Source organism: Lampetra planeri, chromosome 13 (genome assembly GCF_965212315.1).
Source record: "Lampetra planeri chromosome 13, kcLamPlan1.2.h2, whole genome shotgun sequence".
NCBI classification, from domain to species: domain Eukaryota; kingdom Metazoa; phylum Chordata; class Hyperoartia; order Petromyzontiformes; family Petromyzontidae; genus Lampetra; species Lampetra planeri.
The window spans coordinates 10,287,587-10,300,469 of record NC_136119.1 but is presented as its reverse complement, the minus strand read 5'-3'; the positions used below and the strand labels follow the sequence as shown (position 1 = coordinate 10,300,469).

Below are 12,883 nucleotides of genomic sequence, written 5' to 3'. Positions count from 1 at the left end.
GTTCACAGCATTGAGCCAATGGTATAGGAGCTCCACGTTGCCATGGTTATTGATATGTTACATTCTCAATCACAGTGTTAAGTGACATTAAATACGATTCAATTTGCGAACGGAGTAATTTGCCTGTGGTGACTGGGGTACTACTGGTGTCTCGTGGTGGGGGGTCGGGGGCACTATCAAGTCACGTGGTTGGGTGGGGGGGCATGATCAAGTCACATGGATTGGGGGGGTAGCAGTTAAACCAAACTTTTCATTTAACCAGGTAAGACCCACTGAGCTATGTAGGTCGATGTCCACACGATGATAAGCCACTTCGGGGGGGGGGGCAGCCCATTCTCAGTCACGTGGTGTAACTGAGACCAACGGTGGGGGGGCAGCCCATTCTCAGTCACGTGGTGTAACTGACACCAACGGTGGCGAGGTGAGAGGGGGGGCAGCCCATTCTCAGTCACGTGGTGTAACTGACATCAACGGTGGGGGGCAGCCCATTCTCAGTCACGTGGTGTAACTGAGACCAACGGTGGGGGGGGCAGCCCATTTTTAGTCACGTGGTGTAACTGACACCAACGGTGGCGAGGTGAGAGGGGGGGCAGCCCATTTTCAGTCACGTGGTGTAACTGAATCCAACGGTGGTGAGGTGGGGGGGCAGCCCATTCTCAGTCACGTGATGTAACTGACACCAACGGTAAAGGGGGGGGGCAGCCCATTCTCAGTCACGTGACACGGACGGGGCAAGATGGCGGAGTCTGGGGCAGGAGGAGTGGAGTTCGCGATGGAGCCTAGCGGCGCAGACATCGGAGGCGGCGGCGGCGGCAGCAGGTGGTGGGGAGGGCGGTCTCGTGCTGCTGCTGCTCGCTATGCTGCTGCTCGCTGTGTTGCCGGTAGTGGTAGGCTGCTGCTGCTGATGATGGTGTTTGTGGTGCGCATGGTTCCGTGGTGCCGGTAGTGATCGGGCAATAGTGGTGGTTGGTGATGGTGGTGATAGGGTGCTGCTTACTGGTGGTGAGTTGTGAATGTTGGTGGTGGTCGGGTTGATGGTGGTGGTGGTGCAGGGGTTGATGGTGGTGGTGGGGTTGATTTTGTGGTGGTGGTGGGGTTGATATGGTGGTGGTGAGGTTGATGTGGTGGTGGTGGGGTTGATGTGGTGGTGGTGATGGGGTTGATATGGTGGTGGTGGGGTTGATATGGTGGTGGTGGTGGTGGGGTTGATATGGTGGTGGTGGTGGGGTTGATATGGTGGTGGTGGGGTTGATATGGTGGTGGTGGGGTTGATATGGTGGTGGTGGGGTTGATATGGTGGTGGTGGTGGGGTTGATATGGTGGTGGTGGGGTTGATATGGTGGTGGTGGTGGGGTTGATATGGTGGTGGTGGTGGTGGGGTTGATGTGGTGGTGGTGGGGTTGATGTGGTGGTGGTTGTGGTGGGGTTGATATGGTAGTGGTGGTGGTGGGGTTGATATGGTGGTGGTGGGGTTGATGTGGTGGTTGTGGTGGTGGGGTTGATGTGGTGGTTGTGGTGGTGGGGTTGATGTGGTGGTTGTGGTGGTGGGGTTGATGTGGTGGTGGTGGTGGTGGTGGGGTTGATATGGTGGTGGTGGTGGTGGGGTTGATATGGTGGTGGTGGGGTTGATATGGTGGTGGTGGGGTGGATATGGTGGTGGTGGGGTTGATATGGTGGTGGTGGTGGTGGTGGGGTTGATGTGGTGGTGGTGGGGTTGATATGGTGGTGGTGGTGGGGTTGATATGGTGGTGGTGGGGTTGATATGGTGGTGGTGGGGTTGATGTGGTGGTGGTGGTGTTCCCCAGGCTGGCACTGTGCGAGTCGGCCCACCCAGCAAGTTGTGGTGTTCCTCAGAGACCAGAGCAGCAATGACAACAACGTTAACAATTACAGTCACAACTAAGAGCTGTTTACTCTTAAATACAAGAAAATAGCAATTATAACTAATCTATCGTCATACGATAATAGCAAAAACTAATACTTAATATAAAGCAGTAAGGCTATTAACATAGCTATGTACCACAACTACAGCAATAACAATACATTACTTTCATTTATATTTAAAAAAAAACAGTGTTAGTAACGGCAATAACTACACAACGTGATCATCAACGATGGCATTGACAACTCTACTGTAATGCTATCATCATGTACAATAATGCATTATGAACTCTTAATGGTCTGACGGGAGATCGCTTGTACCACAGGATCTGCCAATCCCCACAGGAACGCATTGCACAGTTTCGACCACGCTAATGCGCACACACGGGGCCACTGATGAACGAGCAACCAAACCCCGTGCAGCATGCTGACACAGAAATAACCACTTTGACGGTCTCATGATTTGAATGCGCTTGTGGCTCGAAACACTAAAACAACATTAACTTATTAATGCCCGACTCGGCCACCCGTGTGGGTCAGTGTAATTGCGTTAGGGGCCATTCATTTAGTCCGTACGCATGGAGGGGGGGTCAAGCCACATGCGTTCGCTTGCGTATGGGGGGTCTATTGACAATGTTACGTACGCATAGGAAACGGGGGGGGGGGGGGTGAAGCCTCGATAATAATTTGTCTACATTGGCCTTCAAATGAGTTAGATAGTCCGGCGGTGGACTCTGCTTAAACACGTTGATATAATTAATCCTTGATCGTTTCTGCGTGGGTTAAATATCGGCCGTTCTATAGGATTCGGGGGGGGTGGGGTGTAAAAAGTCCGCGTGCGTACAGGGAGGGGGGGGACGGGTCAAGTTTTGATAGATGTTTGACTTACCTACTCAATGGATGACCCCTTACTCTGCCTACTCGCTTACTGTCAGCGAGTGCATGACTTGTTATTGGTGTTGGAGAGCCTTCGACACTTCACGTGGCCTCAGAAGTGCACCTGGCCTGGCACAGGCGCCGTGGTGACGTCACAGTCACTTAGTGGCCAATGGCGGTGTGTTGGCGTTGGGTACAATGGAGAGGCATCGTAGTAACACGTGCACGTGGAAGCCGCTGGAGCTAAACACTTACATCGAGATTGACAGCTCACTTCTTTAAAGACTGCTTTTTGGTGTTTAGTTTTGTTACCCCCCCCCCGCACCTTCGATTAGCGCCGTTGGCTACGTACGGTGCGAAAGAAGTTCAACGTACATGCACACACGTACCCGTACGTCGACGCAACAATCAATTCTGGCCATGTGTCAAGTCCGGGGGTCGGCGATCAAAATATCGAGAAGAGCCATTTTTTTTCCCCTTCAAATTCGATTTTAAAAAATGCAATATTTCAAGAGCCGCAATGTGCTCCTTGAATAAAATAACATCACGAAGAGCCCGCAGGTTTGCCGACCCCCCGCGCTGACCCCCAGAGTGGCGGCTACTTCACCCTCTTACCGTGTGCATTGCCCCATTAACCCGTGCAACACTGCTCATTCGTGCCCATTGCGTTGATTGTGACTGTCACCTCTCACTCATCACCGCACGAGTTTGTGCTCCGCTTTTCATGGCTGTCCCGGCAGGCTCCCCGCCCTCGACTCTGCGTGAATAATTCAAGCACCGGTGTGGCAATCCGGCATTGAGCTGCTCCTCCAATACAATTGAGGATCTCTCATTACCGAGAATTAGCACACAGATTACACGAGTGTGTGTGTCTGTGAGAGACGTATAATGTGTACACGTTACAGTCCTTGTCAATGCACTGCTGGATGAGGGCCTCTCCGCACCATGCTGGCATTGTAAGGGGTTGTTTAGAACATACTTGCAGGTCAGTATCCCTGGTTGGTGAAGGCGGGCAGCATCGATGCGGAAGCATAGAAGTGTAGTACAACAATTGATTATGTTGTAATGCCCACAAAGTAGCCTCACTGCTTATAATACCTGTTATGCATGGTGCTTGCCAATCAAAACATTAGCCAAACCTCAAACCCGATTTGGTCATAGCCTTCCTCAGTATAATTTTGGACTGATTTGTATTATGCTTTGTTACATCTCTAAGGAGATTGTTACTGCTGTGCCAGGACAAACCTTACATACTGGGACTGGGGTGCTCCTTGTGTATACCATCCTAGAAAGGTCACCCATTTTTGGAAAGAGTTGAAGCCTTTTTGTTTAATGTTTGAAAAGGCATTGGCATGCACGCAAGCATACTTGCACATTAAACACTTTTAAAGGATGAAAGATTAGGACAACAATAATAATGCTTTTTTGAAATCTTTCCAAAAACAAGTTATATAATTTTCGATAAAATTCGCTCGTTGAGATATGTTTTTGACCTATAAAATAATTTATACTCTGTGCATCAAAAATAATGTTGAGTCGTAGGATTTTAAAATAAAAAATGTATATAGGAGATTCGCGTGTATATCTATACCGTGGGGATGCATTGGAGGCCAGTATCAATGTCTTGCTCACACAAAGCCAACTGCCCTCCAGGCACATTGCCACCTATGAAGAGGAGTCGAGAATGTTTTGAAGCACTTCTTTAATTCATCAATGCACAGCTACACTCGTTCCACAACCAACCTCGAACATCCGTCCCACAGCGCCCTTTAAACCATCTCCAATACACATCCCCGTCTGGCACGCCTTGGTCCGGGTGATGTCGTGTTTGCGTGTGCGTGAGGGTGGCTCGCAGATCCCCTACACCTATATGCTGTGCATTTTGAAAGTCAATATAGCGCGCGGAATATCTTATATCACATCGAGGGAAATTTACGTAACGACGTCCCTGCCTCAACGGAAACCTCCTGCTTTACAGGACAGATTTCGAGAGGATAATTGTTGTTGGTGGAGTACGTTGCCACCGCAGTTTAACAAACGTGGGTTTAAATACAGCAGAAAAAAGTTGGTGTAAAAAGAGTTTTTGCAAAGAGCATGGGGAGTTGATCATTATCCCATTTATAGCCCAAAGCTAGTGGTGGAATGGCCATTTTTGTTGGACACTTCTCACATGGAACACAAATGAACGTTTCTTGGAGCGATGAACATGGTTTATTGGCCGTTGCAGTGTTTTTCATTATTTAATGAAGATTCATTGTCAAAAATACTTCGAGTGAGTTGGTGACAGCATGACACACGGTGGGAATAAACACTTCGTCAGAAATGCCTCTAAAATTAATGCCACGCACACCCACTTGAGTTGTGGCTGGTGTGAACATTGGCTGCGTTCAACTGCCAGTACCTCTTAGAGCGCAATTGTAATGCTAATTTTTAATGAGATGTTTTGCACGAGCAAGTTCAGTGTTTGATTCGGTAAGCATGCCTTGCCTTACCCTACACAGGTCGGTCACTCTGTATGAACTGAAGTTTGTTTCGATCTATGTTGTCAATTTATTAATAATGTCCTGCATTTATTTTGTATGGTCTTAATTTAATCTTAAGTTATACTTTTGCTGCTTTGGTGAACATATGCAATGAATAATATTCCAATGTTCTGGCTAACTGGTGTTCAAGTTCAGAAGTTTCAGTGTTGCCCTCTCTCGTATGTATATTTTAGGAAATATCTCGGATAATTAGTTAATGAGTTTTATTAAGGTCTATTCATCGACTGGAATGTAGTCTTTATTTTCCCTGAGTGAAAAAAACCCTCTGATAATGTTTTTATTAACTTGCTATTAAACATATATCAGAGCTCTTTCAGATGGGTCTTTCTCAGTATATCCCTTATTAATTATTTCACAAGTGGAAGAAAACTAGTGCTCCCAGAAAGAAAAAAAAACTCTTACGCAAATGACAGATAACACCGAACTCCATATACATACGTTGTAAACCTACTTTCTGTACTGCCCTCTCTTGCCCCCCACCCCCCAAGCCCATCAGATGGCAAGACTGAAAACACGCGATATCTGCACAATCCATCAACCCGCATGAGGGTTGCTGGCTTGTTGACGCTAATCAATGCGGGGCTGGATCATTACGCGCTCTCGCCTGTGACATTGAGAGCTGCTGCAACCCCCCGTCCCTACTTCCCCCCTCACGCATCTCTTGCCCCTCCTTCGCACACCGGGTCCCCTCGGGCGTCTCCCGCGCTGACAGCGCGACGGAGCGGCCGAGCCTGCTGCGCCGCACGTTCACGGCGGCCGGGTACAGCGGCTGCCTGCTGCGCGGGCTGGCGGCGTTGCGCGACAACGGGCATCTCCTGGACGTGACGCTGCTGGTGGAGAAGGCGTCGTTCCGCGTGCACCGCGCCGTGCTCGCCGCCTGCAGCGACTACTTCAGGTGCCCAAGCGCTCTGCGGCCCTCCGCTTTGGAGATGAGTGTGGGAGAGAAAAGAAACATGTGGGTGTGTGTGCGCGCGACGTGGAGCTTTTTGTGCGAAACGCCGAGCTGTCGAACCCGGCGAACCGAGTTCGATTCCCGCTCGCGGCCAACACTAATGACGAGTCCTGAACCGGTCCTGGGCCTCCCCTAGGTCGACTCGGTCTCAAATGAGTAGCTGGTGCGATGTGTAAACATCACCACTGGGGAGACAAAGGCGGCTGGGCGTGGTATTGGCCACCTACCCCCTCGTTTGCCATGCCGGCCATGAAATTCAAGGCTGCCCAATTTATAGGCTATAAATGGCATTGATATTTCTGGTAGAAAGAATATTATTGACACATTCGAGTAAGTGTTCTGTACAAGCAGTAAAATACCTTTGAAATAAGTAATCTTTCATCGAATAATGTTGCTCATCCTGCCACATCTGACCATAATTATTCTGTGTCTCTATTGTCCTTCAGAACATTTGGACGAAGGGAAGTAGAAACATTTCTTACTAAAATGAACCCCAACAATACGGTCGGACCCCATGGCATTGCTCCAATATTTCAAACAAATAGGCGTCAGCCCTATTGCATCGCCAATGCACCCTTTGTTTAATTTGTCAATACGCTCCAACTCAATACCCACTGAAAGGAAGTTTGCTTATGTCTGTCCATTGCACGAAGGTGTGGATTCCAATAACCCATCAAATTAGCAGTCCTTTCTTAAATCTCCATATCTTGTTTAAAATCTTAGGAAAACTGGTTTAACTATTTTGAGTATAATGGAAAGTTCGCAGAACATCCATCTGAGCCGATTTTAAAACCTAATAGTTACATGACCGTGAGGGACAGTCACTGCTTGGCAAAACCTTCATCCAGTAGTGGATAGAACATGACCGACGGCGACGTGGAATGGTCGACATTCTCGTAAGCCAGACGGTTGTTGTTCTTGTGCACAGGGCCATGTTCACGGGTGGCATGCGCGAGGCGAGCCAGCGCGAGATCGAGCTGCAGGGGCTGTCGGCGCGTGGGCTGCAGCACATCCTGGACTTCGCCTACTGCGGCGAGGTGACGCTGGACATGGAGTGCGTGGAGGACGTGCTGGGCGCCGCAGTCTTCCTGCAGATGGCGCCCGTCGTGGGGCTCTGCGAGGACTTCCTCAAGTCGGCGATGAGCGTGGAGACGTGCCTTGGCGTGGGCCAGATGGCGACGGCGTTCAGCCTCGCCTCGCTCAAGGAGTCGGTCGACGCGTTCACCTTCACGCACTTCCTGCAGATCGCCGCCGAAGATGACTTCCTGCATTTGCCGCTCGACCGCCTCGTCTTCTTCCTGAGGAGCAACCGGCTGCAGTGCTGCTCCGAGGTGAGAGGATCGAGCGCTGAGCACTGACGTCTCCTCCTGCTCGGCTCCTGGTTTTGCTTGGGAGATTATTCGGCTGTACCATTGAAACAAAGTCACTGCGATCCCTTTTAAGCCAGTGTTTCTTGACTTCGGTCCGTGAGCCCCCCCACTATACCGATTTCCTTGATTGCCAACCATCGGATGCATCTAGAGTGGAGTGGCCCAATTTGTAAACATGTAAGAGGTCATCGAGAAAAGGTGGTCAGTGGGGCGTCGTGCCCTATGCCACCTGGCCACTCAAGTGGTTACGTGTTGTATATTGAACTTCTTTCTCACCGTACGTAGGCAACAGTGTGTGTTGTTACCAATGTTGGGGGCATTACCCTGACAGCCATCGATTCCCTTGAGCAGCCTGGGCACCTCTGGGAGGCTCAACCGGGAGCTGGTGGTGAGCTCACAGCCAAAAGTCACGACCACTCCATCACTATCCCTGCCCACACCAGAGAAGCCTGGTGATTTCTGACATTGGCCCCACTGACTGCTCATAGGCCCCGCTCACTGCCCATAGGCCCCGCCCACTACTATGCTAATCCAAAATCCCAATGATAGCAAATGCTTCGGTACGCTGGGGGGGGGGGGAGGAACAGGCGTTCTAAAACCGTAACTGCCCTGGCCAAATTTGGACATTTGGTCTCTTTTTTTCAAGGATCGTGGTTTGCGGCTGCTTATAGGGTGGTGGGGTGTGTTGCTGTGCCCGCGACGTGGGGCAGGTGGATCTGTTCCAAGCGGCGATTCGCTGGCTGCGGCACAGCGAGGGGCGGCGGCGCGTGGCGCCCGATGTCCTCGCCCACGTGCGCTTTCCGCTCATGAGCTCGGTGCAGCTTGTCGATCACGTGCAGCCCGTGGACATCATGATGGAGGACCCCACTTGCCGCAGCTTCCTACTCGAGGCCTTCAACTTCCAGGTCCGTGCGCCCCGTGCTAGATGTGGAGAGAATGTGTCCCGCGATTCGCGCGATAGAAAAATAAGAATAGGTGTTTTACCCTTTCTGGCAATAAAGCCGGTGTTAAGATGTTCAAACACTAAATAGATGTTGCAAGGAATCAAGTCTACATTCACCACTCGTACTTGTGAACATGCAAACGAACGTGCTCAGACAATATATGCATTGCCTTCTAAACTGATTGGCCTACACCAGAGACAGCCTTCTTTATGGCCTAATCTCACCAGTACGAGACCAGAGAATGCCAAAAGGCAAACAGTTCGAAGACAATGCCACACGCATCAGAACATTTATAGCTCGGGGTGAGCAGCTACATATCATGGAACCTTTTTGCCAGTATAAAAGCATCAAAAATAATAGATTTTACCCTTGCTGCCAATAAAACAGGTGTTAAGATGTTCAAACACCAAATAGATACCTTTTAGAGCAGTTTCACCTTCATGCATGTGTGTTGAACTTCTTTCGCACCGTGCGTAGCCAACCGTGCTAATCGGAGGTGCGGGGGAAGGACGGCAAACTAAACACAAAAATCAGTTCTAAAGTAATGAGTTTTTAATCTCGATTTAAAGGTGCATTTTCTGATTTTTAGGAAGCCACTGTAGCTATGCACATCTGGTGGGAGGGCTGTATTGCTGGCTCAGCTGATGGGAACAATGGACGCAGATGAAATAATTTGCTTGGTCTCACCTGAGATGGGAAAAATAAGTTTTTTTTTTTAAATTAAGAAATATTTATCACTTTAAATATAAGCAGACATGTTGAGGTTTTTTTCCTTATTGATATACTGTTATTAATTTACCACTTGTAATTTGTATAATTTCAATGAAGCCGCAACTTCATGCCACAACTGAATTAGCACGATTCATGTTGTGCCAGCTTAAGCGTAAGCATTTGTTGTTCTGTTCCATTGACTATACAATTTGGTATTTTTAAAGTATCCTAATGCGACCACATCTCAAGACTACTGTTTGAGAGTGGGTGAACACAAGGTGGAGATATGGTTCAGCGCTCGCGTGGCTTTTATCAATTCAACTGCAAGCGACACCATGAGAAGACATTGTGTGACGAGTGCTACATGAGGCTTGTGGAGGGAAAAATTAGGTAATTGCTGCCAGCGCTAATTGATGTATTTCACAACTTGTTCATTATTTGCCAGAGTTGTCCTCACCACATGCACACATGTGAGTTTATGCAATCTCTACGTGCCTGATAATTAATGTGGCAGGAAATAAGTGTTCCTGCTGGCTTGTACTTGGCACCGCTATTTTAGAATTGACACCCAGCCATGTTCATGTGTGGGAGTCGGTGCGTGTCTGTCCCTGCATTTGGTGATGTGGGCAATTTCAGTTTTCTTTCTCCCGATTTTTGTTGCCGGAAAAAAGCCCATTATTATTAATTGGCTGTGTCGGGTTTAACGACATTTATATTTACGTGATCCAACCCAAAAAAAACCTGCAATATGGATATTGGTTGCGGCAGCGTACGTGTTAAACTGCTATGAAGATCTTCTGCATCAGTAGCCAATTTGAAGGCCCCCATCCCTCTGTGCGCGAATGCAGGTGCTGCCCTTCAGACAGCACGAGATGCAGAGCCCGCGCACAGCCATCCGCTCGGACCACGTGTCGCTGCTCACCCTGGGCGGGACGCCCTACATCGACCTGGACCGCTCAGTGAGCACCAAGGTCCACTTCCTCCCAGACAGCTCCTCCCGACACTTCAAGGGTGCGAGCAATTCCCCCCCCCCCCCCCCATCATCGCAGCGCGGTTGCTACGTCGTTCACGGCCAGCCACACTTTGTGAATGCAGCCCAAAAGCCGACTGAGTGCTGTTTTGAACTTATCTGAGCAGGGTCTACGCAAAGCATTTCAATAATTTAAATTTGCTCCTGCAAAATAAAACTGGCCGATATGCTCGTGAAATCGATGGCTACCATCATGGGTTGGAAATTTACCAGCGCTCGTTGTGCTCCATTGGCTTAATTCGGTCGGCTCCCACCGTGCGCTGTACTTGTGATGTTGACGTATAGTGTCGAGCCTGCCGTCTCACGTTGGAATTAATGGTAGCGATGCCATGAGAGGGCGTTTTGGCAGTGCTTCTGCATGTGACTTGATGGTGATATTACTTTTTTAAATTGATAAACGTTGTCATTGGCGAGCTCAGGACACAGCCTAGGAGGATATGTACAAATTAAGTGGTTTGTTTTCTGGGCTATCTTTAAGCACTTGGGTGGGAGAAGATGCCGCATTTGAAATTGTTGTTTGCGTAAATTTTCGTTATTTTGTTAAATTGTGAAAGTGTTGATATTTGTGCAGGCTGGAGTGAACATATAACCTGCATTTGTTTGCACTGCTACAGTTCAGTTCAGTGCTAACCCAGTTGGCTATGGGTGCAGCTTGGACATTTCCATGAAATTCCACCCAGTGGCTCCAATTCGTCAACTCGTTCGTTAAAGTAGCGCAGCCAAGTGCGGCACGTTCACTCCGGGGCTTCACATTAGTTGTTGGGTAGCGTCGCGCATTCCAGAACCGTTGCTGACCGCTTGCACCCGCTGTGCGCCCCGTGTCTGTACTGCAGAGCTCTCAGAGATGGCGGTGGGCTGCAGCCACCCGTGCGTGGCCGTGCTCGACAACTTTGTGTTTGTGGTCGGGGGGCAGCAGGTGCAGTACCGCAGCGGTGAGGGCGCCGTCAGCGACTGCTTCCGCTACGACCCGCACCTCGGCAAGTGGCTGCGCCTGCAACCCATGCAGGACGCCCGAATACAATTCCACCTGGGGGCGGTCGACGGCGCCCTGTACGCCGTGGGCGGGCGCAACCGCACGGGCAGCCTGGCGTCGGTGGAGCGCTACTCGCCCAAGGACAACCGCTGGCTGTACGTGAGCGCACTGAAGCGGCGCACGTGGGGCCACGCGGGCGCCACACTGGGCGGGCGCCTCTACGTGGCGGGCGGCTACGGCATCCCGGGCGAGGACAGGCGCGCGCTCCAGTACTACGAGCCGTCGCGCGACGCCTGGGAGTTCCGCGCCGCCATGAGCGAGGCGCGCGTGCTGCACTGCATGGCGGCGGCGCGGGGACGCGTGTACGCGCTGGGGGGGCGCGCCGACCAGGTGGAGCGCTGCTACGACGTGCTGGCGGCAGAGTGCTACGTGCCGGAGGCCGACCAGTGGACGGCCGTGACGTCCATGCGGACGGGCCAGTCGGAGGCCGGCTGCGCCCTGCTGGGGGACCGCATATACGTGGTGGGCGGATACAACTGGCGGCTCAACAACGTGACGAGCCTGGTGCAGGTGTACAACGTCGAGACGGACGAGTGGGAGAGGGACTTGCACTTCCCGGCGTCGTTTGCCGGAGTGGGCTGCGCTGCTGCCATCTTGCCGCAGCACGAGTTTGCGGGCGACGACGCTTAGAGGCCAAGCCTGGTGGGGTAATGCGCGGGGGGTGGCGACAAGGCTGGCAGCGGCGCATGAGGATGAAGAAAGCGTGTTGAAGAAACAAAACTTTACACGACTCGGTGTGTGGGCAAGTCGTTAAAACTGTGATGCGGTGATTTAAAATCAACCTTTTTTTTTTGGAATGTAAGACATTAAGTTTACTGACTGGAAATAGCTAACTTACGTTTTATTTTGTAAGAAAATAGGTTAAGTCTGTCCTAATTTCCTCGGTTAATTCCATTTGTATCAAATGGTTATCTTGGTGGTTATGTCACTTTTAATAACTGAATCCAAACACTGTTTGCTTGAGGTACAATCCCAAAACCAAAGCTTCCCTTGCCGATATACACAACTATTCACTGCTAGAGTAATGTGAATTTAATAAGTGCTTTAAAATGTTGGCATAAAATGTGCCTAATGACAAGAGTTCCACATAAGCCCCCATTGGCATATTGCCTACAAACTATGAAGTCACTGGCAGTTCAACTGTACCCAGCAGCACTGAAATTATTATTGAACCAGCAATGCATGTGTAAATATACATCAATTGTAATTATGATTAATACAAACTGGTTGGTTGAATCCTTACATGCCTTAGTCTTTTGTTTTCGATGTGAAGGGGGCAGTCCAGTGGAGTACAAGGGCATTGGAAGGTGGGTGTTCTCCCCAAGAGGGAGCTCGCACAAACTGTCAGCAGACGAGTTTGCATGTGTGCATGAGCGCACCCTTTCTGTTCTGTCCATGCCTTGACCGCAGACACTGCGCAGCATGAAGTTCAAAAAGGTTTGTTGGGCATGTGTACTGCATTTGCAGGCTTTTTGAAATGATTGTTGGTTTTGTACAGTTGTATAAATGGTTTAATGCAATTAAAGCAATAAAACAACATTAT

General features: G+C 50.0%; 1 protein-coding gene across 1 annotated transcript; it reads left to right on the top strand.

The window, feature by feature from the left end:
* The first annotated feature begins 699 nt into the window (after positions 1-699).
* KLHL26 (kelch like family member 26) lies at positions 700-12,879 on the top strand. Its single transcript, XM_078600144.1, has 6 exons — positions 700-819; positions 6,013-6,195; positions 7,181-7,583; positions 8,333-8,527; positions 10,126-10,288; positions 11,141-12,879. The coding sequence occupies exons 1-6, from the start codon at positions 737-739 to the stop codon at positions 11,968-11,970; spliced, it is 1,857 nt and encodes a 618-aa protein (XP_078456270.1). The 5' UTR covers positions 700-736; the 3' UTR covers positions 11,971-12,879.
* Positions 12,880-12,883: the final 4 nt, after the last annotated feature.